At 54.0% G+C, this 22102-nt stretch overlaps 1 protein-coding gene across 1 annotated transcript in view; it reads left to right on the top strand.

Annotated features, from left to right (window-relative positions):
• Nucleotides 1-22035, top strand: part of CHRDL2 (chordin like 2) — a 32416-nt gene extending 10381 nt beyond the window's left edge. Inside the window, 12 exon segments of the mRNA XM_089915307.1 lie at nucleotides 198-310; nucleotides 4342-4435; nucleotides 6717-6859; nucleotides 9111-9204; nucleotides 10904-10959; nucleotides 12795-12963; nucleotides 13899-14093; nucleotides 15443-15616; nucleotides 16458-16512; nucleotides 19539-19637; nucleotides 19999-20091; nucleotides 20840-22035. Coding sequence (XP_089771433.1) covers nucleotides 198-310; nucleotides 4342-4435; nucleotides 6717-6859; nucleotides 9111-9204; nucleotides 10904-10959; nucleotides 12795-12963; nucleotides 13899-14093; nucleotides 15443-15616; nucleotides 16458-16512; nucleotides 19539-19637; nucleotides 19999-20091; nucleotides 20840-20930 — 1376 coding nt within the window. The 3' untranslated portion in view covers nucleotides 20931-22035.
• The last annotated feature ends 67 nt before the right edge of the window (nucleotides 22036-22102 follow it).

The raw sequence follows: 22102 nt of genomic DNA, 5'->3' as shown, positions 1-22102 counted from the left end.
CACAGCAAGTGTGTGGTCAAGCTGATATTCAAACTCAGACATTCTGGCCCTCTGACTAGGAGAGCACGTCCTGTGGATTCTCCTTCACTTGAGTGGTCCAGATGACATCCTTCCTAGAGCCAGAAAGAAGGAGGGATGAGGCAGGGACTTCAGGCTGGAGCCTCCTGGGACTGATAAAGCACTGGTTGGTTTGCCAGGCCCAGACATGTTCTGCCTCTTTCATGGGAAGAGGTATTCCCCCGGCGAGAGCTGGCACCCCTACCTGGAGCCCCAGGGCCTGATGTACTGCCTGCGCTGTACTTGCTCCGAGGTAGGTTCCTCTGGCCACCTGTGACAGGTATGTCTGGGAGACCTCCAGTGAAGGCACCCCGGAGGGAGGGAGGACAGCCTGACTCTGAGGGTCAGGGGCACTCTGGAACTGGGCCCCCTAGAATCGTGCTCTGTCAGCAGCAACTGAGGGACTTGGGGCCGCACCACTTCACTACTGGGTATCTAATACATAGGCATAGATGCCTACTGTGCACCTCCCAGAGATAAATCACACAGTGGGTCAGTAGCTGGGCTGGGATGAGGACCCAGGCCTCCCATCTCTCATCCAGCCTTCTTTCCTGCTGGTGCCAGTCTCCCTGTGCCCATGCAGCAGAAGACAGCCTTCCTGACCTGACCTCCTAATCCTTCCTTTCCTCGGGCTATCTCCTCCAGCCACCTCTCTTGCCGCCCTGCCTTAGGATGCGTTCTCCCAACACCACTGGTCCAAGTATTTATTCTTTGCAGCTTCACCCAAATGCCACCTCCACCAGGAGCCTTACTTGATCCCTCAGCTGGAAGTATTTTCTTCTGGGAGGCCACATAAGTTTCTCTGTCCCTTTCTCCTGATCACTGTTGGCCAAGTAAAATGGTTGTCTGTGTCTCTTAGTTACTGCCTCGCCTAGATGGAGCCCTGGGAGCAGGTCTTCCTAGGTATTCACTCATGCCCATTTCGGGGTCCTGCAGAAGGCTATACCAACTGGGGCAGAGACCAGATCTTCTGTTAACCTCTGACTCCCCCCAGCCCACCCCAACCCAGCACCCTCCACAGGCCCTTGTACAGTCAACTGGGTGGAATAAACGAGACCCCCATGTGGTCCACAATCCCCAGGCCAGGTATGGGGTTAGAGGATGGCAAAGGAGGGAGTGATTTAGAACAGGGGTCCCCAACCCACGGTACCGGTCCGCGGCCTGTTAGGAACTGGGCCGCACAGCGATGCTCCCCATTGCTCACGTTACCGCCTGAACCATCCCCCCATTGCTCGCATTACCACCTGAATTACTATTCCCGCCCCCCACCCTGCCCCGTCCATCCGTAGAAAAATTGTCTTCCACAGAACCGGTCCCTGGCACCAAAAAAGTTGGGGACCGCTGATTTAGGAGGCTTGAACCCCCTGGCCCTGGCTCAGCTGCCCAGTCTCATTGGTGTGAAGTCTGCAGCTCTCTCTGTCCAGGGGAGGGTGCTGAGGGGAGGGAGTACCTAGCTCCCAGCTGGAGCCAGCCCCTTAGCTCCTCTCTTTCCCTGCACAGCCAAGGCTGTGAGAGCCTCCCTTGTTAAAACAATCCTCAGGGTGGGAGCAGAGAAGAGCTTCTGAGGAAACACTGGGACATGGAGGCGGGGTAGGCCAGCCCCTCCCCTGACTCTGACCACTGGGGTCTCACTCCTCCTGGGGGTCTTTCCCTCTGACTCCCCACTGCTTCTGCCATGCTGGCCCCTGGTCGAACCTGATGCCAGTGGGAGCACAACCCCCCATCCCTGCTTCCCCTTGGTTTTCCTTAGCACATCTGAGGCCAATCAGCTTTTTCAGAAAGAACTTTGTGAAATATAGCCAAAAAACAGGAAGGAAACCATAACAGAAAATTCCAGACATATCATGCGGTCCAGTTGACAAAGTCCAAGTTTTGTGATCCAGTGGAGCTAATTCATTTCTCCCTCCCCAGAGTTCACACTTACACAGTTTCCTCACCCCAAGGGGCTGCAGCCGGCATCCCCCCGATACACCCTGAATCCCTTCCTTCTCTCCATCATCACTGCTCCCCCCTAATCTAAGCCACCTTCCTCTCTCACCTAGGCTGCTATGTGAGCATCCCATGAGGTCTCCCTGTACCCCTTTCTAATCTGTCCTCCGCACAGCAGCTAGAAGGATCTTTTCTGAACAAAAAACTAATCATGTCATTCAAAAATCTCTTAAAACCCTCCAATAGCTTCTCGTTGCACCTAAAGTAAAATTCAAATTGCCTGCTGTGGGCGCTATGTGATATGACTCTGCCTTATTCTCCAACCTCATTTCCTACCTGCACCAACACTTCAACTCATTCCGACTTGTTCCTCCACCCGGAATGTTCTTCCCCCAGATCTTCCCAGGAATGGTTCCTTCTCAACTTGCAGTTTATAACATAAAGTTGCCTCCTTATGAGGCTTTCTCTATGGCTGTTTCTAAAATAGTCTAACCTTGTTAACGCAATCACATTACACTGTTTTATTCCTGTTATAAATTTAACATCTGACATGATCTTGTTCCTACTTATTTATTTTTTATAGTCTGTCTCCCCCTGCTAGGGGGAAGCTCCGTGAGAGCACAGCTCTTGTCTCTCGCTCACTGCTATGCCCCTAGTGCTCAGAAGAGGATGTGGCGCCCAGCTGTCATGCAGTAAACATTGAGTGAATGAGTTAGTTCCCGCCCCCTCCACCAGAGGCACTTTCATGGAAGGTGCACAGACCCTGCACAGTGCTCACCTGCTGTGTGTCTTAGGCAAATTGACCTCTCAGAGGCTCTTTTCTCATTTTGAAATGGTGTATAATAAATAGTATCTACCTCTAGGGTTGTTGAGACGATGAAGTGAGAGGATGCATTTCTATATAACATAATGCCCATACCTAGTAGTCACTCCATAAATGGTAGTTATGACTTTCCTGAGAGGCACCCCTTGGCTGCAAGGCCTCCTGCCTTGCCCCTGCCCTTTCGCACCCCCAGCCTGTCTCTGCCTTACTTCCTGCTGCATGTCGCTCATCATCTCCACCCCTTGGTTCCTTCAACGCCAGAATCAAGAGAGAGATTCTAACTCTTCAGACAACACAGTTCCTCATACTCTACCCTGGTTTCTCACCTGAGGGGCTCCGTTCACCCTCTGGACATTCATCAAACACCCCTGTGTGCCAGGCCTCTAGAAGGCCCCTTCTGGAGCTCAGACCAATCCTGTGGACTCTAGGATGTCCCTTAGCACTGAGGAATCCTTGTCATCACTTCTGGCCATCTGGGGAAGCAGTGACCCCAAAGAGACTAAGGCCTGCTCCAGGGTTCTCCATGGGGCAGGAGGCTGCCTTGGGAGAAGTGTTTCGGGGGCACTCAGCTGGGGCTGGAAACACACTTGCCAACTCCAAAGTTTAAACAAAGCTGGCTCCATCTGACTAAGGAAGAGACCATCTCTCCTTCCCCTCTTGGCTCTCATTCATTCACTCATTCGTTCATTCGAACTTCAGCAGGCACTTGTTTGGAGCAAGGCCCTGTGCCCAAAATTCAGAGATGAATAGAGTGAGGCTTGGCCCTTGTTCTTGGGAATTCGTGGCTGAACAGAAGAGACAGATGTAACGGTTTGTTACAACACGGGGCAACGCCCTTACAGCAGAGGGAGAGGAAAGTGTGGGACGTCTGTGACAGGCTGACAAACTGCCTGGGAACATCTCCAGTGGTGGCCTCTCCCTCCAGTTCTTCTGTTTCTGCTCATCTCTATGAATGCTTCTCTGCCCCTTCTCTCTCGTTTGCTGTATTTGAAAAAGTCCAAGATTTCAGGCCCTTCCTCTGGTACCAATCCCAAGGCTTTGCGTGGGATCAACCACACCTCCCAGAGATTTAGAGAGCAGATCACAAAGCCCTGAGTCTTCTCCACATCCTGTTTCTAGCTGTGTCCCCATCCCTGTCACCTCCCTTTCTGTGTCACACTCCTCTCTTAGCCCTGAGGCTCAGGTCCAGAGGTAAAAGAACAAAGCCCTGGAGTTAAAAAAGCACAGTCAAGATCAATGTTAGAATAACCCAGTCTTCTACTTGTATTTCTCAAATACCACAAAGGGACACAAAAGATCTGTGTAAATCCAGGCACACGGTGCCCTCCTCCGTGCGAGGGAGGGACACGGATGGGCGAGCCACACAAATGAGGAGGGGAAGGGGAGAGACTGGACACACAGAGTTTATCACTTTTATCCCATTGCAGGCTTAAAGCGAATACAGTGCCCTGCAGTTGGGAGGGGGTTTGGGGAGAGGACGGTGGGAGACAGTGGCTCCTTGGAACTAGGACTGACCCCTGTGTCCCCTTCAGAGTGCCCATGTGAGCTGTTACCGCCTCCACTGCCCGCCTGTCCACTGCCCCCAGCCTGTGACCGAGCCACAGCAGTGCTGTCCCCGGTGTGTGGGTAAGTAGCTGCGCTCCTGCCCTTGTGCCAGCCTCCCGCTTGCCCACTAACCCTTGACCCACTCCTGACACAGGCCTCCAGCTTAAGGAGACCCCTGGAATGAGAGGGGCAGTCTGCAGACACCAGAAGTGTTAAGACACCAAGGTGCTCAGGGGAAGACATCCTCCATGGATCCCCAAGGAGGGCTGGGGTAGCCACAAACTTCTCATACATAAGTAGCTGTGTTTGGCAGGAAGACAGAGAGAATGTGGAAAATAGCTGAAGGAAAATGGGCATATGCTTGGCCTGTTGACGACACACGTGGTCTCCTATCGCTCTTGGGCTGGCCAGAGCCTGAGTGAGTGGACGTGCCTTGTGTAAGTGCAAGTGAGTGAGCTGGGGCTGGGAGGCCCTGCAGGGTCACCCCAGGATCAGCCCAGGATTACCACCAGGGGCTGGGACTGGCCGAAGGAGTTGGAGTACATGTGCTCTGAGATTCCTCCCAGGGCTGGGGTTTAGGGATGCTGTGTGCCATGATGCTAAATGTCCATGATTTTAAGAATCTGCTGGGAGCCTCTGAGACTCGGATTCTAGGAAGCAGAGGTAAGAGAGAGGAGAGGAGAGGTGGTCTGAGAAGAAACTGGCAGAACCAAGTGGCAAATGAGGGGCAGCCAGTGGGGAGGCCAACTCAGAAGGCAGGGACACGTTGAGAGGCGCATCCACGCTTAGTAGCATTAAGGTGATGCATACAGCTGATTCACTTTGTTGTACAGCAGGAACTAACACAGCATTGTAAAGCAATTATATTTCAATAAAGATGTTAAAAGAAAAAAGTTCAGTTGGGTGAGAAAAAGAAAAAGAAGATGATGAAGGGAGGGAGGCTCCAGACTGTAGCCTCAGCTCCAGACTCTGGAATCATGGCTCTCCTGGGGAGCTGGGGACCTGTATGGAGGATGTATGTAGAGGGGCTCCTTTTCCAAGGGGGACCCCAGTAGGGATCTGACCATGACTCCAGCTTGGGTCATAGTTTCCTGATTCTGGATTCCCTAGGGGAGCAGAGGCTTTGTGCTTCATCCCGCCTAGGGAGGGGGCATCACGCCTCCTCCCCAGCTGAGGCTGACCCCGGGACTCCTGACCACGCCTTGCGGACTGTGCCTTAGCCCAGACCCCTTCTTCGTCACAGGCTCCTCCCTCCCTCTCTCTTTCCCAGCCTTGTCCCTTTCCCTGCCTAGTCTGCGTGTTCTTCAGCTCCTAAGACTCAGCTCAGCCATCAGCCCCTTCAGGAAGCCTTCCCTGACCACCCTCCTCGGCTGAGTTAGGGGCGCCTCCTCTGTGCTGCCACAACTTCTGTGCTTCCATCACCCTAGCCCATACCACACCAGTGTCACTGCCTGGGGCCTGTCTCTACTCAGTGAGACTGTCAGTTTCCTGATGGGAGGGGCCGGGTCTTATTCGCACTCCATTCCCACTGTGTAGCATGGCGCCTGGTGCAGAGAAAGTGCTTAGTAAATATGTCTTGAAAGAATGAGCAGGTTGTGACCACCTAGAGGGGTGGGATAGGGAGGGTGGGAGGGAGACGCAAGAGGGAGGAGATATGGGGATATATGTATATGTAGAGCTGATTCACTTTGTTATAAAGCAGAAGCTAACACACCATTGTAAAGCAATTATACTCCAATAAAGATGTTTAAAAAATAAAATTAAAAAAAAAAAAAGAATGAGCAGGTTCCCCCTGGACGGGAGGCTTACCCCTCTACCCAGCAGGGTGAGGGCTGGCTAATTGGCAGGTGACGGGGAGGGGGCTCTGGTGGCCAGGGAATGGCAGGAGCTGACGCCAAGCTTACACAAGCGCAGTCCATATCATGCCAGCTGACTCCACTAGGATGAAACTCCATATGGGACCTTGTCTTGTTCACTGCTGTATCCCCAGCACCTAGAACAGTGCCTGGCACTAGGAGGTGCTCCATGGATGCTTATCGAATGTTGAATGAACTCACACAGGTCCCCACCGAGTGGGGCTCAGTGTACCTGAAGCATCTGGCCTTGCCTTCTTGCTCCGATCAGCACCAGCTCTGAAACTGAGGGGCTCAAAAGCTATGGGAGGGAGTGACATAGTCAGACATAGGTGTCCCGGGGACCTCTTTGTTCACTGATAGGAGGTCTGGCTGGGAAGGCTGAGGCCAGAGCTTGGTTTAAATGATAGCAAGGGATAGGATACAAACATTTCAGAAAAGTGCCCAAGTTAGTTCTGGCAAAGCTCTTCAACCGTTTTCTCCTTCCTCCTTCCCCTTCCCACCTGCAGAACCTCACACCCCCTCTGGGCTCCGGGCCCCACCAAGGTCCTGCCAGCACAACGGGACCACGTACCAACATGGAGAGATCTTCAGTGCCCACGAGCTGCTCCCTTCCCGCCTGCCCAACCAGTGTGTCCTCTGCAGCTGTACCGTAAGACCTGCTACTTCCCTTTAGCACAGGCCAGTGGTCTGGGCCTGCAGAGCACAGTGGTGTGGACCGGGGCGGGTAAGGGGAATTGTTCCTCCTGGTCAAAGGACAGTGAAAGTGAATGGGCTCAGGGGGAAGGGAACATCTGGGACTTGGAACGTCCTGCCTTTCTCTGGGCTTCCGCACCCTCCTGAGCTGCCTGGTCACCTTGCACTGACATTTGCCATTACTGTGTCCCCCAGTAGACTTTGCACTCCTTGAGGGGAGGGGATATGTTCAACTCATTTCTATATCCTCCACCACGCCCAGCTCAGGGCCTGGCACACAGATGTCTGTAATGATTGTTGAATGAGTGAGTGAGTGAATGAGTGAATGAGTGATCAGTTATCAATCCTGGGGCGCAGAGCCGGAGCCAGACTGCGTGCAGTAAATGCAGCTTAACCTGAAACTGCTTAAACTCCCCTGCTGTGGTCGGAGTTGGGCCTAGGGACAGGCAGGGCTGAACCAGCAGTGTTATCAGGGGACAGAAACTGAAGCCAAGCAGGGCCTGAGCTGGAAAGTCTTCCCCTCCTCCTCAGGGTGGGTTCTGGGCCTGGCCCTGCTGCATGTTTGCAGGTGGCCTTTGGCATGTCACCCTCATCCTTGGGCTTAGCGCATCTGTGCTTCGGTGGGAGAAACTCCTGCCCTCCTGATTTCCCTACTACCTGACCACCGAACTTCTCTGGGCCTCAGTTCCTCTGAGTGTGTAAGGGAGTCTGACCAGGTGATCTCCAAGGTCCTCTCCATTTAAGATAATAATCTGATTCAGTGGTGATGAGAGGATAAGAGACCGAGACCCATGTTTCAGCTCCAGCTCTGCCATGGTTCCCTGTGTGACCTTGAGAGAGTCACCTCTCTCAGGCCTGCCTCCCATCTTTTCAGTGAGAGGATCTCACCCCTCCAAGAATCTGAATTTTAAGGTGTCTGTGCTGCAGAGCAAACAACTTAATAATAACAAGAGTGACCACTTAGAAATCAACTGAGAGAATCGTTATTTTTGCAGGGCCTGGGCCTCTTGCAGTGAACTAGTACACTGTGCCTACTAGGAAATGCCTTATGTTTATATACAGCATCCCAGTGGCCCTATGGTGGGGATATCACTATTTATAGTTTTTAGATAAGAAAACTGAGGCTCAGAGCAGTGAAGCGATTTGCCTAAGGTCACACAGCTAGTTAAGTGGCAGACTCAGAATTCAGACCCAGGGCCATATAATTCCAAACCCACATTCCTTTACCTGCACTGTGTGGCTTCCTGTGAAGGGATGGCCACCTAGATTAGCAGGGGCTGTGGGAAGAGACAGAACTGATGGTGGTGGGGTGGTAAGAAGCATCCTTGGGACCCCTTGTCTCCTCTCCCTGGATACTTGGGTCTCCCCTTCTTTCTTCTGATCCCTGTTTATATGGGAGTGGTTTGAAGGATCAGAATCCTTACTTCTGAGACTCACCGGAAAAGGAATAGGGAAAGGACTCAAGGTAATATCACTTCCTCCCAGGTACACATTGTGCCTCGCAGTTTAACAAGGGTTTTCATAACCATTCCCTCATTTGATTTCACAACCCAGATGGGAGTGCCCCCATTTCACAGAGGAGGAAACTGAGGCCCAGAGAAGAGAAGTGACTCACCTAAGGTCATCTGGCCTCTGACTCCCAGAAGGCCCTTTCTCCTGCAGTCTTGCCTTTGCAGGCTGCATCCTGAAGTTTGGGAAACCTCGAGTTTCAGTAAGAGCAAGATGAGCCCAAGTAGTCATGCACTCATCCCCTCCTCTATGCTGGGCTCCCTGTTCTAGGCCAGGGGAGAAGGACACTGATAGCAGTAGGAAAAGCCTGAAGACTGGGTTCTAGTCCATTCTGCCCAGCTGTGTCTCTGACTTCAGAAGGTCCAGGCCCCTCCGCAGTCCCTCCCCATCTGTAGGATGGGAGAATCTCACCTCACCGGGTTGCTGTGAAGGCCTAGGGAGAGACTGGGTACAAAAACACTTTAGAAGCTGAAGGGTAACTGTTACCTCAGGGCCTGGGTAAGAGTGGGAGGGGTACAGGGACCCCGCCTCTGAGATGGCTGGGCCGTGCCCAGGACACTCTACTGCTCCCTCCCTCCCCACCTCAGAGGGGACCCCAAGGCCATTTGCCCCCCCCACCCCGGGCAGGGGCTCTCCCAGCCCCAAGGCTGGTCCTCAACAGAGCTCATCTCCCAGCTCCTGTTTGCTCTGTCTGTCAGGAGGGCCAGATCTACTGCGGCCTCATGACCTGCCCAGAACCGGGCTGCCCTGCACCCCTCCTGCTGCCCGCCTCCTGCTGCCAGGCCTGCAAAGGTGAGTCTGTCCCTAGATCTGGCAGTGCCCGCCCATCCCACCGCAGGGACCTAGCCATGGACTGTTAGGGGGGAACCTCAGGGGACACCAAGCATGTAGCAAACCATTCTTTCCTCAGGATGGTGGCTTAGCTGCAGCCTCTAGAAAGCTAAGCCTGTGTCAGAGGCTGATGTGCATTATTTTTTATTGCAATCTCAGGGAGCAGGAAGGAGGGGAAGGGAAAGTGAAGCAGGGAGGGAGGGAAAAACAACACAGGAATGTGTTGGGGAGCTGGCCTTTGCTTGATATCAAGTATGACCTATTGCTCTAAGTGACCTCCTGCTCCTCAGAAAAGTCTGGAGGTGATAGAGGAGGAGGTGGAATTTGCCCAGCAGCCACCAACTCTCACTGGTCAAAGATTCACCCCAAGGCGGGGTGATTCCCTCACACTCCCCGGTTGTGCTAGGCTGTCCTGGGAGCAGGAGGTGGGAGTGGGGCAGGGTAAGAAGTGGGGGCAGAGACATGGAGGAGGTGTGGCACGAGGGCACCCGCTGGCAGGGTGAGTCTGAGGGAAGTTGGCTGGAGCCCATGTGAAGGGGGTATTGCTGCAGTGCCTGCAGTGAGGGGACAAAATCCCTGCAATCAAATGAGGCCAAGAGGATCTGAAGAGGCACAAGAGAGGGGTCTGTACAGGCAGTGACCATGTCTCTTCCTGTTTTCCTCATGACAGAGCTGGGCACAGGCCTGGGCTCACTGGAGCTCAGGGCACCTGTCTCAAGCAGAATCCAGGTAGCATCTCTGTAAAGCACAGAGAGAGGCAACACACTGACGAGTGCGGGGCAAGCAGCTTGGGCAGAATGAAGTGCACAGATGGCCTGACTGTCCCCTGTGGGCAGGACTTGAGGAGGGGAGTGCTGCACTATAGAACGTTTCCCCAGATGTTGGCACTGTGGAAGGGCACCGGGCCAGGAGCCAGGTGATCCCAGTTTAGTCCTGGTTCTTCCAGCTAATTCCTGCAGATTCCTTCCCCTCTGGGCCTCAGCTGTGCTGTGTGTGCACTGAGAAATTGGCCTTGGTGATTTCTAATGTACAGGTTGATTCCAACGTTCTGGATCTTTGAACCCAGAATGCTCAGTGGTAGACACTCTGTATGTGAGGCAGGGGTGAAGGGGAGAGAATCCCACTCAGGGATCTAGGAAGCTGCAGGACTCCAGAGGGTTTTGTGTGCTGGTGCCCCAGGGTGTAGGGGATGGAGGAGTCCTAGGCTGTTCCAGCTGGAGGGGCAGTGGGGCTAGAGGGCAACCACGGGAGGGTATGGTGTAGACCAAGTCTGGTGACTTCATGCGTGGCTGGACAGAGAGGCTGCCCAGGGGACTGCAGCTAAGCAGGCTGGGATTCAGAGCCCTCGGGCCATCTGTGACGACACTGAACAAGATGCTCTGGCCCAGCCAGGTGGTTCAGTCTTAAGTGACCAAGAGGCCAGTGTGGGGAAACTGAGGCAGTGGCCCAGTTGTAGGGACTTCATCAACCTAAGGGTGAGGCGACGCTGTAATGAGAAGTAGGAATAAGGCCCCACTGGGGCAAAGGGACCTACTGGTGTGGGGGGCTGCAGAAGTGGCAACAGGCCTTGGAGGGGCAGAGCCTAGAGGTGGTGGCCTGCAGGGCTCTGGCCCCAAGGCTGAGGAAGCAGAGGCTGACCCGACTCCCTTTGGGTTTTCAGATGGGTCAAGTGAGAAGTCAGCTGAAGAGGATGCCACGCAGTCACACCGTGGGGTGGTGAGTGCACAGCTCTAGGGACAGGGTGGGGAGAGGAGGGGAGGGCGCTGGTATCCAGGGCCTAGGTCTCCTTGCTCTGGAGCAGGCAATACCAGTTGTTGCCCTCGTTTCTCATTTGTCCCCTGGGTCAGCTCCATTAGCCGCCACCAGGTTCCAGGCCCTCTCCTTAGACTTCCATCCTGGCTCCCACCGTGGGCTGGTGAGTCAGGAGGGGTCTGGGATAAAACACCACACAGGGCAGGAGCAGGCCCCAAGCTTCCCAATTTCCTTCCTGGAAAATTCTGACGCTGTTCCATCCAGAGCCTGTGTCTGTCCTTATTCAGGCCGCCTCTGGGCAGCATGTCCCCCAGGGGAGTGGCCTCTGACTTGGGCCAGCCTTCCCCATCTAGCTCCTGAGGTACCAGTTCTTTGTCTGGGGCTCCCTCACTGTTGCTGGCTCCATCTTGACCCCTCTCGATCTTGGTCTAGAGTTAAGATGAGCTAACCTGCCCAGCGCTCTCTGGTCAGAGAGGAAAGAGGTGGGAGAATGGGCCCGCACACTGACTCACGTCCCTGTCTGCACCTGTGCTATGTCTATGATGTGAAGTGCTCCACCTGCTCTTTCATCCTGGGTCACCTGGACCCTGGGGGACTCGAAGGGGGGGTTCCCCTTCCCAGAGACTCCCCAGGGGTCTGAACGAATGCGCTCTCCCTTCTCCCCTGCCAGCTCACCCCCACTTCCCAGGCTGGGCTTTGTCTAGCGGGTGCTGGGCCACGGGACCTGACCATGTCATCCCCCTTCCTCCCCATCCTCTCCCCAGGAGGCAGCTAAGTGAAACCCACCAGACTTAGTTCCAGGCCCTGAGCAGCTACTTACTGACTTGCTGGATGCCGTGGGCAAGTCACCAATTAGGGGGCTGGGCTCTTCAATTCCTTTCTGCCTCTATTCTACTTGACAAGCATTTCCTGGGTGCCTCCTGTGTGCCTCGGCCTGTGCTGGGGCCTGGGACACAGTTTCCACTCTAGGAGCTCTTGTGGGCTCAGTCCAGCCATCAGAGGACTGACTCAGAGACTGTACAGTCAGAAAGGGGCTGCAGAAGAAGGCATGTGAGTGACTCAGTGTCAGTGACGGGGTGGTAAGCTCTGCCCTTTGCCCCCAGCCCACTTGCTCCTCTCCCACGGCCTGGAGCTCCCAACCCCCGATCTCTGGACTGGGGAGCCCCTGCCCTGTTAGGCTGCCTTCACACACACACCCTTTGTTCTCACTGCCAGCCTTCCCAAGACCTGATCTGGAGGGGTGGGGTCTCGGGATGTTGGATTCCAGGGACTCAGGAAAGGAGGCTCCCAAGACCCATCATCTCCAGACAGGGCCTGCTCTCGGCCCTCCTGCCTGTGGGATTCCGGGGCCTGGTGGGATCTTCAGAGGCCCATCCCCTGTCCCATCACCTAAATCTTCTTGGACAAAGAAGAATTTCCTGACTCTCATCCTCACTACATTCTCACCTTCCATTTCTTACATATTAAGTTCTCCAGGTCCCTGATCACTTATGTCTCCCAGATCAAGACCACAGCACCCTTGCCCATCTCAGCCCCAAGGCTCTGGCTCTGCCAGCCTGAGAAGGGCTCAGTGGAGGCTGGATTTCCAAACCACTATCCTCTGAGAGTTTTCAAAGGCCTGGGAACATCTTCGACCCCATCCAGATCTTCTTTCTACCCAGAGCCTATGCCCTGTCTTCCCTGGGCCATCAGGCTCAGTCACTAGAGCCATTCTCAGGCCTCTCACCGCAGCCTCTGTCTGGCTGCTCCTGCACTGGCAGTGGCCTGTCGGTGATCTGCATCCTTCCTGCCCTTTGCAGAGACATTCCCAGGATCCGTGTTCAGGGGACGGTGGGAGAAAGAGAGACCTGAGCACCCCAAGCCCCACTGGCCCCAGCTCCCCCCTGGGCTTCCTCCCTCGCCACTTCCGACCGAAGGAGGCAGGCAGCACGACAGTCAAGATTGTTTTGAAGGAGAAACATAAGAAAGGTGGGAACTGGAGCCTCTGCCGACCCCTGAGGTGGGAAAGGGGGGTCCTGACCGCTCCCACTTCCCATCCCTGCACCTCCACTGAGTGGTTCCCTAATCTCAACTTGGCCATGAGCTTGTAGACCCCTAGAACGTCGGGTCTAAACCCCCATTTGACAGATGAGGACACTGAGGTTCAGAGTATTGAGTTAGAGACAGAACCAGTCCCGGAACCAGGACTACGGGCCATACAACAGTACTTTTTTTAGCATCTGCCACGTCTTTGCTGGGAATTGAGGGACACAGAAAAGAGAGATGGTCCCTGTCCTCCAGGAGCTCCTAGACTAGTAGGGCAGACAGACATGTACATTAATTATTATAAGATAAGGAAGTGGTGAGGGAACATTTTTGGTGAAGGAAGGAGGACGCAGAGCTGGGCTGCAGGAGGATGGTTGGGATGGATCAGGGAAGGAGGCTAAGGGGACAACTGTGGCAGCAGAGGGGGAGGAAAGAGGCCTCACTGCAGGGCACCCTGATTGGTGGAGCGGGAGGGGCTGCAGAGGCATCCGTCCAGACCCTCGCTGTACAGATGGGACACTGAGGCTGAGACAGGAGAAGGGACCTGACAGAGCTCACATGGCCAGGTAGTGACAGCACTTGATCACAGGTCTCCTACTGTCAGGCCATCCCTCCCCATGCCCCACTGGAGGTGCCTGTGAAGTGCAGGGGAGGACTCTCCATCTTCGGCAAGAACTTACTGGCCCATCTCAGCCCTGAGTGCTGAGATGGGGGATGTCAGGGACAGAGGACTGGTTTACTCCCTGGCCTCCACTTTGCAGGCAGCGTGGCTGGGCCAGACTGGTGGAGCAGGGGCCCCCCAAGGACCTACTCCCAGCCGTTATTGGACTCTGACCCGAGTCCGAGGCACTGACCCTCCTCCCTTCCTGCCCTCCCAGCCTGTGTGCATGGCGGGAAGACGTACTCCCATGGGGAGGTGTGGCACCCAGCCTTCCGCTCCTTTGGACCCCTGCCCTGCATCCTGTGCACCTGTCAGGACGGCCGCCAGGACTGCCAGCGCGTGACCTGCCCCACTGAGTACCCCTGCCGTCAGCCCAAGAAAGTGGCTGGGAAGTGCTGCAAGATTTGTCCAGGTACAAAGAGGGCCTGGGGGCAGGGAGGGCACTGGCCAGAGTGAGCCATGGGTCTCTCTCCCCAGAGCACAGACACTTGGAACATCTCTGACATGGATGGGGCATGGCCTCAGAGCCAGGGGATGTAGGGGTTATTACATGCACAGAATGTTAGAAGCACAGCAGTGAAAAATGCCCAACTCATAAAATATTAGACTTATGGAACCATCTACTGTTACAGATTCAGAGACTTTCAGACATACATAGAATCAAATGATGTCCTGGATTCTGTGAAGTCATAAAATCTTAGGCTATTAGGACTTCTAAGAGGAATGGCCAACATTTATTGAGCATTTATCATGTGCCCGGTAGGTATTTTGGCTGAATTCATGTAATCCTCACCAAAACGGACAAGGCAGGCATCTTTATCTCCATTTTACAGAATGAGAAGATAAATACCTTGTCCCAGGTCCCGAAGCTGTAAGTGACAGAGCTGGGATATGAACCCTGTCGGTCTTATTCCAAAGACAATGCCCTCTTTTTATTTACTTATTTATTTATTTTGGCTGCGCAGCGCGGCTTGCAGGATCTTAGTTCCCTGACCAGGGATCGGATCCCAGGCCCACAGCAGTGAAAGCGCGGAATCCTAACCACTGGACCGCCAGGGAATTCCCACAAAGACAATGCTCTTGACCACTGCTGTCTTCCTTCAATCCTCATCAACATATGGGAAAACTGAGACCCAGAGAAGGGAAGGGAACTTCCTAAGTCACACAGCAAAAGAGCAGTGGAGCTGGAACTGGAACTCCTTCTAGAACCTGTCCTGTATCACACTCATCATTACTGCCATTGTCACCTCAATCCCTCCCAAACCTTTCATTCTACGTGTGTTCAGTGTGAGCCTGTGCTGGGTGGTATGAGTCACTCAAAAGACTTGGAGAACATGATTCCTGCCCTTCACCCTGTGGGTTTACTTTAGAGAGAAAACATACCCAAGTGAAACAATTACAAGGCAATGCAAGGCAGTGTGGGATTAAGGGCCTGAGGGAGAGGCATAAGCAAGAAGGGTTTTACAAGCTATGGGTGGGAGGAAATGGTGCACTGAGCTGTTCCAGGTAGGCTGCCTGAAAGAGGTGGAAGGTGAAGTGGGCCCTGAAGGGTGAGAAGTTTCCTGACATGCTAATCAATGGGAGGTGAATGGGGGAGAGGCCCCTTCTCTCTTCTCCAGAGACCTCCTTCTCTTCCCAGGGGCACCAGAACTTTCCCAAGGGCCCTATTGACCCTGAGGGAGATGTCAGACCAGTGGCCCCTCTTCCTGGGCTACCAGGGGTGGGGAGACAGAGTGTTCACGAGCTCCTTGTCTCTCCCAGAGGACAAGGCAGACCCTGGCCACAGTGAGATCAGTGCCACCAAGTGTCCGAAGGCGCCGGGCCGGGTCCTTGTCCACACATCAGTATCCCCAAGCCCGGACAACCTGCGTCGCCTGGCCCTCGAGCGTGAGGCTTCTGAACAGGTGGAGATCTACCTCTGGAAGCTGGTAAAAGGTGAGCAGTGCCCCACTCCCACTCTGGCCTGTCCGCCTTCCTTTGCTCCAGACCCGCCAAGGGTGGTAAGGGAGTTTTGTTGATCAAGTGCCTCTGGCCCAGGACGACCTGCCTTGGGCCACCTTCCAGCTTTGAGTCCCAGATTCCGAGATAGAGGGAGACTGATTCTATCTGACAATTCTGATAAGCTCACCCACTCTGAAATGCCAGGGCCTTGAAGTGCTCCCTCTCCTGGGGGAAAGGGGTTTTTACACTTTGTAAGGAGCCAGGACAAAGTAATGCCTACCCTGATAAAACAAAGAGCTGTCTATTGGTAGAATTTCAGCAGACTGGCAGGAGAGATCTTTTCAGGCAGGAGGGCCCTCACAGCATCCTCAAATCCTCAAGGCTAGTCTCATTCAGCCTTTTCTATAAGGTGGATTCTATCCCTCCAAGGTAAGTCGACATCAGAATATGTTTCTCATTCTGTAGAAACTCACCCTGTTCAGCAGGCTGCTCCTATCACCAACTGAAGGTCAAGAGTTTTCATTGATAGGGAATTGCCGAGAGTTCAGTTATGGGGCTCTTCTTGTAAAACAAAAATCCCCTGGATAGAGTAAAACAAATTAAAACCTTTAAGTGGAAATTAGCTGTAAGGTCAATTTATTGATGTGTTTGGCTGGCAGTGGGGAGGTGGGGGAGATGTGGGGGGTGAAAGAGGGGATGATAATAAGAATGATGACAATGATAATAACAACCAATGTGTGAAGCACTTTGGAGTTTACAAAGTGCTTTCACGTTCATTATCTCATTTGATCTTCAACGATCCTGAGAGTTAGGTATTATTATCCCCATTTTACAGATGAGGAAACTGAGGCTCAGAGAGGTGAAGTACTTGGCCCAAGGCCACACAGCCAGTAAGTGGAGGACGGGAGCTAGAGCCCAGGTCTTGTGACGTCAGATGCGGCTCTTTCCCTGCTCTACTCTGCCCCCTGTCGTAGGAGGAATGGACGAAGAAAGCGGAGCTGTTCAGCCTGGAGAAGAGAAGACTCAGGGGGACAGGACCGCTGGCTTCATGGCTCTGAAGGACTGCCCCAAGCAAAGGGAGCAGTTGTGTTCTCAGTGACCACAAGGGTCAGAACAACAAGCAGGGGCTTTGGAATCACACAGACCTGGGTTTGAATCCCCGCTCTGCCATTTCTTAGCTGTGTGGCCTTGGGCAATCACTTGACCTCTCTGGGCCTCAGATTTCCCTTCTGTTAATGGGGGAGAAGGGGTTTTGGAGGATTAAATGAAAGAATATAGGTACCACCCCTGACCTATAGTAAGTGCTAAAAATGTCAGCCTCCTTCTTATCCCGTCTCATCAGTTGGTTTCAGTTTATGAGAGGAAGCACCTTCTCAAGCGTAAAGCCTTCCTGCAGTGGAAGGGAGGAAGCAAGTTCCATTCACGCAAGTGTGCAAGCAAGGGCTGGGTGGGGATTTGGCCACTCGCTGAGGAGTTAAGTTCAATAACCTTCATGATTGTTTTGAGCCTTGAGATTCCATCTTTCCCTGGACAGGTGGGGCTGCATGTTTACGATGGGCCTCCTCCCACCCCTCTGTGACCACAGAGAGTAACAGGCCCAGGCTCTGTCCTCAGGACCCCATGGCTCTGTGCCCTGGGTGCAGGAGGAGCTCCCTGGGGGCTGAGCTGGTCAGGGAAGGCTTTGTGGAGGATGGGCCTGAGCTGGACAGGATTTAGAAAGGCAAGAGGGGCACACTACAGGCAGGCTGACAGTGACAGCCTCAAACTCTGGTGCCAGAGCCCATGTTTACATGCCTGGTGCTCTGTGATTGGCATTTAGCAGGTACTATATATAATGTGCTTCAATTCACCCACATATAAGAAAGCTGAAGGGTATGTATTAATGCCCCATTTTGCAGATAAGAAAACTGAGTCTGAGAGGTAAAATGACTTGCTCAAAACCACACAGTTTAAACAGTAAAGCAAAGATTCAAACCCAGGTCTTACTGTCCCCAGTGCCGCCTCCACAAAGGTGACCTTATGCTTTTAGGGAAGGGCCTGAGGAAGGCCCAGTATGGCAGAGAAGGAGGCATGATAGCTCAAGGCAAAATCTCATTACCAGGCGGCCCAACAAAAAGGAACAAGGTGGGGAGGACTCTTCAACTTCACAATGCCAGGCCCTGCCATCCTGTCACTAGCAAACCTTCCCCCACCCCCGCCCCACTATCTCCTGAGCCTCTGGGTGCCTGAAATGCCCCATCAGCCTCCCTGTCTGTTACCTCCCTGTCCCAGACTGTGAAAGTCAAAACAAACTCTCCCAAGGTCTGATCGTCAGTGGGAAACCTTTCCTGTTTCCTCACCCAGACAAGTGGAAACAGCAGGCCTGGGGGGCCAGGAGAGGAAGAGGGCAATTGGCCTGGACACAAAGTGAGCAGGTGGATGCTGAAAGCTGGGCTGAGTAGCCACACCACATTGGGACCAGCCCCAGGCCCAGAGTCTGAGCAGAGAGCTGGCGTAGGGTTAAAGGGCTTTTTAGAGTCTAGAATTTCAGAGTAGAAGGGACCTCAGGGGTCTCCATTCCTCCCCCCGCCCCAGGAAGGAAGTCCCCCTGCAGCCTCCCTGATGGTCTCTAGCCCCTGACTGCACACACCCCCTCCCCACCTCCAGACAGGTGGTTCACTTGCCATTCTGGGCATGGCTCTACCCAGAGAGGGTTCTTCACACTAAGCTAAGCCTGTCCTATCTCTTGGAACTCGCCCACCACTGCCACCTCTGCCCGGGACACACAGAGCCCAGCCACTCTCAGGCCTGGCACGCCCTTCAAAGAGCAAGAGGCACAACCATGACCCTCAGGCAAGCTCTTGATTCCAGGCCCAAGATCTCAGACCTTTCAATCATGCTTTATAGGCAACAGCGTGGGGACCTGCCCTCAGCCCCGTTACCTCTCCAATTTGTGTTTGGGGGTTTGTGCAGCGGCAGGACTGGAGCACCAGGACCTGTCCCCATCTCATGCTTGTGATGTGACCTGGGCCTTTGGAGCAAGTCTCTCCCGTATTCTGGTCCTTGGCATCTGGACCGGGGGGCCTGAAGACAGTGCTGGGCATTCCCAGCTTCCTGGACCTCAGTCCCAGGACCCGTGCTGTCTCTTCCCCTCGGTGGGATCCCACTTGGATTCCCATAAGCAAGGCCGGTTCTTGGTTTTCTTGAGGGCAGTGCTGGCCTACCAGAGGTCTTGCTGTCACATCTGTTCTTTCTGGCCACAGACCCCGGTGGTAACAGCCGACACGACATCAGAGCCCATGTGCTCAGGGCCTCAGCGCCATGTGTGGTGCCTGTGCTCCCCAGGGGATGCAAACATCAGGAGACACAGCTAGTACCTCATTCCCCCTCAGGGCCTGGCCTACACAGGGTACACATATATTTGCTTATCCATCCATCCATCCACCCATGGATTCATTCATTCATTCATTCAGCATGCCTAATGTGGGCCAGGTGCAGGGAACGCAAGAGGAACACCCTCCCCCAAGTTCCCAGTCTGGTAAGGGAGGCAAGAGCAGACACAATGATAGCACATTAGAAATAGGAACAATCATAAACAGAAGCCAAGAGCTGTGGGAAACCCAAGGAGGAAATTATAACTATTTGGGGGAAGGGGGAGAATTGAGGAAGACTTCCCAGGTGAGGCTGGGAGGATGAGTAGGAGTTCACCTGTGGCAATGGGAGCAGGTGTTTCAGCAGAGGGGGCAGCATATGTGAAGGCTCGGCCCCCTCAGGGACCTCAAGTAGCTGATTAGGACTGTAGCACAGGCAGGGCCACTCAGAGGGATGGGGTAGCCTGAGCCTTGAGCCCAAAGGGAGACTACAACCCTGACACCTGTAGTGCTTGGGTGTCTGAAGCAAATCACCTATTGATTTTTATCATACGTTCTATGTCCAGATAAAAGCTTGACCAGGCCCTACAGGCCTGGCAGCTTTTCTTCCTTCTTTCCTCCCTCCCTCCTGCATTCCCCCTCTCTGCATTGTGGACAGGTGAGTGGTGTGAGAGCAGGAAGGTGACAGTGACAGGAGCAGGGTCACGGAAGGGGAATGACGGGGTAACATGCATATTTTCCAATGACCACAGCCAGGATCATAGGTTAGAGGCGGGGTTAAAGGGGTCAGAAGTCTAGTGCAGTGACCCAGGCAAGGCATGACGGGGCCTGAATGGGAAGGGTGACAGTGGGGATAGGAGAACAGATTCAAAATATTTAGGGAATTTAGTCCACAGGATTTGGTGGCTGGTCAGAAAGGGGGAGGGGAGGGAGGTGACGGGGTCTGTCTGTCCCAGGTCTAAGTCACCCTGTTTCACTGACCACACACCCTGCCTTTCCTGCTCACGCCCTTGTCTCTGCCCTCAGGAATCTTCCACTTGATTCAGATCAAGAAAGTCAGGAAGCAAGACTTCCAGAAAGAGGCACAGAACTTCCGGTTGCTCACTGGCACCCACAAAGGTGGGACCCTGGGCTGAGGACTGGGGCCTGGGAAGAGAGCCGGGCTAGAAGCTGGGGCCTCCTGGGGAGTTCCAGGCTGCTGGTGCTGGGAGGAGGGCGGCTGTCAGCCACAGACGTCAGTTCCCAGCACAGGAATCCAGTGGGCGTCTGGGCCAGAGATTTCCTAACTCAGACGCCCGGGAGCTTGGGAGCGGGACGGTAAAGCAGAGCCAGCTGGATTTGGTCTTGGGGGTGAGGGAGACGGGGCTGTCAGAGGTGGGGCTCTGAGCCCCTAAGTCCTGGTGCTGCTTCGTTTCTCTCCACTGGAACTTTTCCCACTGAAACCTTCTAACCACGTTCCTTCTGATGCCCTTAAGTTGCTCTACACTCCCCCGAGGAAGATGGACCCAGGTGGGTCTTCAGGTGGGGGAGAGGAAGTCACAGACGGGAGGGTCACCAACAAGAGTCAGGATACCAGCCCGGCCCACACATGTTGGTTGTTTGAGGCGGGGTCATGTGTCAGAACCCTCTGGGATTTGGGGTGTGATGGGGTCCCCACCTCCCTCCTCCCTGTGGGCTCCAAACCCAGGCTACTCAGTCCTCGTTGTCCTAAGTTTGCCCCACCCCAGTCACCCTGTCTCTGTTGTGCACATGCATGCACACACACACACCACACACACACACAACACACACACACACCCCTGCACATACACATACAGCACACACCCCTACACACACACACGCGACTCTTCCTCTTTTCTCCATGCAGGTCACTGGAACGTCTTCCTAGCCCAGACCCCGGAGCTGAAGGTCACGGCCAGTCCAGACAAAGTGACCAAGACCTTGTAACACAGACCTGAACAGCTGCAGATGTGAGCTTTATTATTTTTGTTGCTATATATTAATAAATAAGAAGTTGCATCACCCCTCAACCCTGCCTGCTGAGTCCGTATCCAGTCTCCACGTGTTCTCACAGTGACTGCAGACAGGCAGAGACTGGCCTGCGTCCTCACGGTGAGCTGTTATGAGAGCCGGGGCTAGTTCCCCCAGCCTTCTGACCCAGACCCTCGTCTGCCATCGTGGCCTCTCCCCTGCTCTGTGCTGCTTCTGTGCCCAGCCCCCAACTACAGCGCCTCCTGCTTTTGTGGGCCATCCTCCTCCCATAGCTCTTTGGCAGTGAGCCTAGGAAAGGGGACTGACTGGAGTTAGCCAGAGGAGCAGGGTGCATGGAGCCTCAAAGTGCTTTCCCAGCAGATATTCCAGAGATCCTTACAATTGTCAGCTACACTTTACAATGAGGTCGCTGAGTTTAGGGAGGAGCAGTAATTTGCCTGAAGCCACAGAGCAGGGTGGTAGCAGATTTGGAATTGGATGCCCGGTCTCTTGCTCCAAGCTAGCACTCGTCCCCGTTCCACCGTGACCAATGTTATAAACCCAAACATTCTCACCTCAGAGGATTTCCAAGACTTGGCAGTCAGATTGCCAACCCTGGCACCACGGTCTGGGAAGAAAGCCTAACGGTTACAGTTAAAGACTACATCAGTCATTTATCCTGCCCGCGTGTACAATTCCTCGCCATTTCAAAGATGTTTTAATGCCCGTGATTCTACTTGAGGTGAACTAGTATAGGAATTACCCCCATTTTAGAGAGGAGAGAACAGAGGTTCAGGATTGGCCACTGTCTTCCCCAAAGCCTCACAGTGATGAGTGGTGAAGCCAGAACCAGAATTCAGACCTACTGACTCCTAGACCTGTGCTCTCATCCCACGGCCAGGCCCACTCCCACGCCAAGCCTGATTGGAAGCCGTGGAGAGACAGTGTCAAGTGGCCTTTTGGTTGGATTCTGCCACCTGCAGCCACTTAGAGGGCTCTGCTCCGAGCCCTGGTCTTGTACCTGGGCATCTGAGGTCTGGGAAGTCGTCTAAGCAGCCTCCCAATGCTGCCCTTACTGAGCAGGGACGGGTATCACCCTCCCCAAACTCCCTCTGCCAGCTCCCAGGGGGCCTGGATTGAGAGTCTGGGGTTTGAGGAA

This window comes from Delphinapterus leucas, chromosome 7 (genome assembly GCF_059928025.1).
Source record: "Delphinapterus leucas isolate spDelLeu-1000000601 "Yukka" chromosome 7, BTC_Dleu_Yukka2, whole genome shotgun sequence".
Lineage (NCBI taxonomy): Eukaryota > Metazoa > Chordata > Mammalia > Artiodactyla > Monodontidae > Delphinapterus > Delphinapterus leucas.
Note: the sequence above shows the minus strand (reverse complement) of the source record. Positions and strands in the feature narration are given on the sequence as shown.